Source organism: Cibotium barometz, chromosome 19 (genome assembly GCF_041138505.1).
Source record: "Cibotium barometz isolate CiBa-2024 chromosome 19, ASM4113850v1, whole genome shotgun sequence".
Taxonomy (NCBI): domain Eukaryota; kingdom Viridiplantae; phylum Streptophyta; class Polypodiopsida; order Cyatheales; family Cibotiaceae; genus Cibotium; species Cibotium barometz.
Genome location: NC_141064.1, coordinates 38,373,500 through 38,377,462, shown reverse-complemented (window position 1 = coordinate 38,377,462; position 3,963 = coordinate 38,373,500). Strand labels below are relative to the sequence as shown.

The 3,963-nt window shown below is 42.9% G+C and overlaps 1 protein-coding gene across 2 annotated transcripts; it reads left to right on the top strand.

Moving 5' to 3' along the window:
• Window positions 1-540: 540 nt before the first annotated feature.
• On the top strand, window positions 541-3,192 carry LOC147628558 (putative pentatricopeptide repeat-containing protein At3g23330). Of its 2 annotated transcripts, XM_086813744.1 has the most exons (2): window positions 853-992; window positions 1,325-3,192. In XM_086813744.1, the coding sequence occupies exon 2, from the start codon at window positions 1,349-1,351 to the stop codon at window positions 2,603-2,605; it is 1,257 nt and encodes a 418-aa protein (XP_086669870.1). In that variant the 5' UTR covers window positions 853-992; window positions 1,325-1,348; the 3' UTR covers window positions 2,606-3,192. The 2 variants fall into 2 exon arrangements, with proteins under 2 accessions (XP_086669869.1, XP_086669870.1); XM_086813743.1 differs by having other exon boundaries at window positions 541-3,192.
• The last annotated feature ends 771 nt before the right edge of the window (window positions 3,193-3,963 follow it).

The following is a 3,963-nucleotide window of genomic DNA, read 5'->3' as shown; positions in this document are numbered from 1 at the left end:
TTCTTGCACGAAAGCCTGTCTTTATATATTTTTCAATTTGATGTCTTTCTTTTTGACCCTGTTAACCATATGCCCCGATATTGTAACAGTGGTGGACCGAATGCCCACCTCAAATTCTTGCAAAAAAACTTGTCCTTACATATTCAATTTGATGTTTTTCTTTTTTACCATGTCAACCATACTTTGCTTCGTGACTTGTTCATATCCGTTGTAGTAGCAATACTGTTGACCGCTTTAGGGGGTTTTTAAAAAAATTACTTTTAATTTGCATGATTGTGATGATTGGAAGATCTAGCACCTACCAAACATGATGTTGGATGGGGTCTTGAAGCAAATGTAAGAGTACCATGGAGGGGCCTCACATTATCTTCCCTTCCTCTTGCCATGAGGTTTTCAAACCTGCCTAGGGAGCTATGCATGGCTATGGGGAGGATGTCCTAGGGTGCTTCTTAGCTATGGGGACATGCTCTTAGTGATTTTATTTTTTTGCTAGTTTGAGGCTTAAAAAATCAAAACATTAAATACAAAAAAGATTCCACACCTCTTCATTTCGTGAGTCTAGCACCTCTAAAGCCCTAGAAGAGGAAAAACCTTCAAATTCTGATAAAGAGGCTCTGTTTGGCGCATGGTCCCTTTTCCAAATTCTCTCTTCTTTGTTTAACTGTACTACAGCTGATGTTCAGGAGCAGAGGGGGAACCCTAGCCTCTCTCGAATGGGCTTCACCGAAGCGGAAGGGAAACCCCTCGCTTCTAACGAATGGGCAGGCTCAAGGGTGGAGCTTCTTTACCAGAAAGGAGGTCCCCTTTCAGAACTAGGGTTTCAGATTACCAAGAGAAAACCCTAAGTCTACCAGATCCCTCAAACCTCCAGGATGACATCGACAACTTCTCCTGCCTCATCAGACGCTGTGCGGACGCGAGAGCATTGTCAAATGGCATTAATATCCATTGTGACATCGTCGAACGCGGGCTCGATCAGGACAGATTCTTAGGTAACCTTCTTGTCCAAATGTATGGAAAATGTGGGTCTTTGAGAGATGCAAGGGTTGTGTTTAATAAAATGCATGACCGGAATGTGTTCTCATGGTCTCTCATCATAGTGTCATATTCCCAGTGTAGAGAAAATCAAGAAGCTTTGAAGCTTTTTCAAGCCATGCTTTTTGATGGCCTCATGCCTGATAGGGTCATTTTTGTAAGTATCATATCTGTATGTGCTAGCCTTGAACTCCTAGCCGTGGGCAAGTGGATGCATTCCTTCATATCCACATGTGGTTATGCATCTGATGTTGTCCTTGGCACTGCCCTCGTCAACATGTATGGTAAGTGTGGCAGCCTCAAGGCAGCAAGGATGACGTTCAAGGGCATGCCGATGCATGATGCCATCTCATGGACTGCTATTATAGCCTCCTATGCACAGCATGGCCTCTGCAATGAAGCCATTCGCCTCTATGAACAAATGCAGCAAGAAGGGATGGTTCCAAACAGAGTCACATTCGCGTGCATTCTGGATGCATGTGCCGAGAAAGCAGCAATAGTGCAAGGAAGGCACATACATGAAGACATTGCAGCTTGCAGATTGGAGTCTGATGTTGTGGTTGGGAATGCGCTCATTAGTTTTTATGGAAAGTGTGGGAAATTGAAGGCGGCTCAAAAGGTCTTCAAGAGAATGCGTTACCATGACGTGGTGTCATGGACTGCTTTGATTTCGGCTCATGCACGGCATGGGAAGTATAAGGATGCCCTCCATCTTTTCCAAACCATGCTATTCAAAGGTGTGACTCCGGATAAGGTTGCCTTCTTGATTGTGCTTTCGGCTTGTAGCCATGCTGGCTTAGTAAAGCAAGGTTTTAATTACTTCTATTCAATGAAACGTGACTATCACATTGCTCCGGCAGTGGAGCATTACAATTGTATGGTGGACCTCCTTGGACGGCTAGGGCAGTTGCGGGAAGGCGAGAATATGATCAAAGAAATGCCTGTTGAACCCAATGCCACCACGTGGATGACTATTCTGGGTGCGTGCAACATGCATTTAGATATCGAACGGGGAGAGCTAGCCGCAGAACATGTTTTCAAGCTGGATCCCGAAAATGCAACCGCATACGTGTTGCTATCAAATATATATGCATCAGCTGGCAGGTGGGATGATGCAAGGAAGGCAAGGCAAAGAATGAAGGACATGGGCCTAAAGAAGCAGCAAGGTCACAGCCTTATCGAGGTTGACAGAACCATGCATGAGTTTGTTTCAGGAGATACTTCACATCCACAGACAGCTGAGATCCATGCTGAGTTGCAGCAATTGAGCACCCAAATGAAAGAGGCTGGATATGTGCCTGATACAAAGGCTGTATTACATGATGTAGATGAGGCAGAGAAAGAAAATATGCTGTACTGTCACAGTGAGAAGCTTGCAGTAGCTTATGGGATTATTAGCACACCCCCAGAAACTTCTCTTTGTATCATAAAAAACCTCAGGATCTGTTGTGATTGTCACTCTGCCATCAAGTTTATCTCGAAACTTGTTAATCGGAAGATTATTGTGAGAGATGCTATTCGTTTTCATGTATTTAAGAATGGAGTGTGTTCGTGTGCAGATTATTGGTGAACTTGCAAAGTGATGCTACTCAAGAACTGCCAGGTGGTTTGCACACACAAGAGCATTAAAACTTTAGTAGATTGTAATCTCAAGAGCCCTTTTCGCTTGGAGATTGTCTAGGTTGGGTGATAGGGATTATAAAGCTGACAATAGTGATGCATACCATAGAATGAAAAATAGAGTTTGGCATATGGGGGTGTCCCAAAAAAAAAAACTCTCATGTCTATGCCATGCATTTCCTAATGGTTCTGTTGCACTCTCGCTTCTATGCCATGCTTTTCCTAACATGGAAGTATGAAATCCCATGTGTGGGACTCCTGTACTAGCACTCTATAGAATGTTCAATTTTGCTCTAGACTAGACTGAAATGACTAGTCTTAAGCAAACTCCAGCAGGATATGTCATTACAAAGCAGGTATAGTTGTGGTCTGGTCTTCCAACACGGCAAGGCTTGGCCTCACATGGTTAGTTTGGACAATTAGGAAACATTCATTTGGCTCTTCATAACAAAAAAAAGCATCTCCTAAAGCGCCACTTCTCTAATTGCAGGCATCCAAAGAAATTCCACAAGTGAAATATACTCCGACGTTACACATCATTTAACATTATTCATTCTAGCTCTACAGCCAACCCTTGAGCCCAAGTCCTATGCCTATTTCTCCATGTAGTCCCCCAAGTCCTTAAACCCTTGTTTTACAAATCTGCCTGGATTTAGTAACACATTGTTCTCAAGGCTAAAGATTAAACTTACACAAAGTCTTAAGAGTGTGTGCTTCCAAATAGCACTCTCCAGCCATAACCGTATGTATCTCAGGACATGGTAACTTAACATGATGTCGATGCTTCAAGATTAACAGATTGGAGTAATCTTTTTTTATTCTGTAAGACTTCCCCACCCCCCCCTCCCCCCCCCGCCCCCAAACAATAGGAAGCAATACTTAGGTGCTAAATCTTGGACCATGCATCCTTGACGATCCCCGTTAGACTTTGATCACTTTCCACTGATTTTGAGTTGTAGTGAATCCTAGCTTGCCACTCAACATTTACGCCCACATCAAGGTTACATGATTACATTTTCAAGGCATGTAGAACGCATCCTACCTTTTGAGCATCATGTCATGTTGTTTGTACATAGTATTATTATGCTTTAGTGACTTAACAAGGAGATGACTTGCAATGTGTATGAAAGCGTTGTTTGATTGGAGGAGAGTGTTACAACTCGATTGTAATTGAAACTCTTTACATTGAAAATTTTCTTGAGACATACGAAACTTTTCCCTGGCAAGTGAAGAAACATGGGATACATGCATAGCTAACGCCAAGTTGTTGCACCTGTTAACAAGGTCCTAAAGAATGCAAAGAAGAAA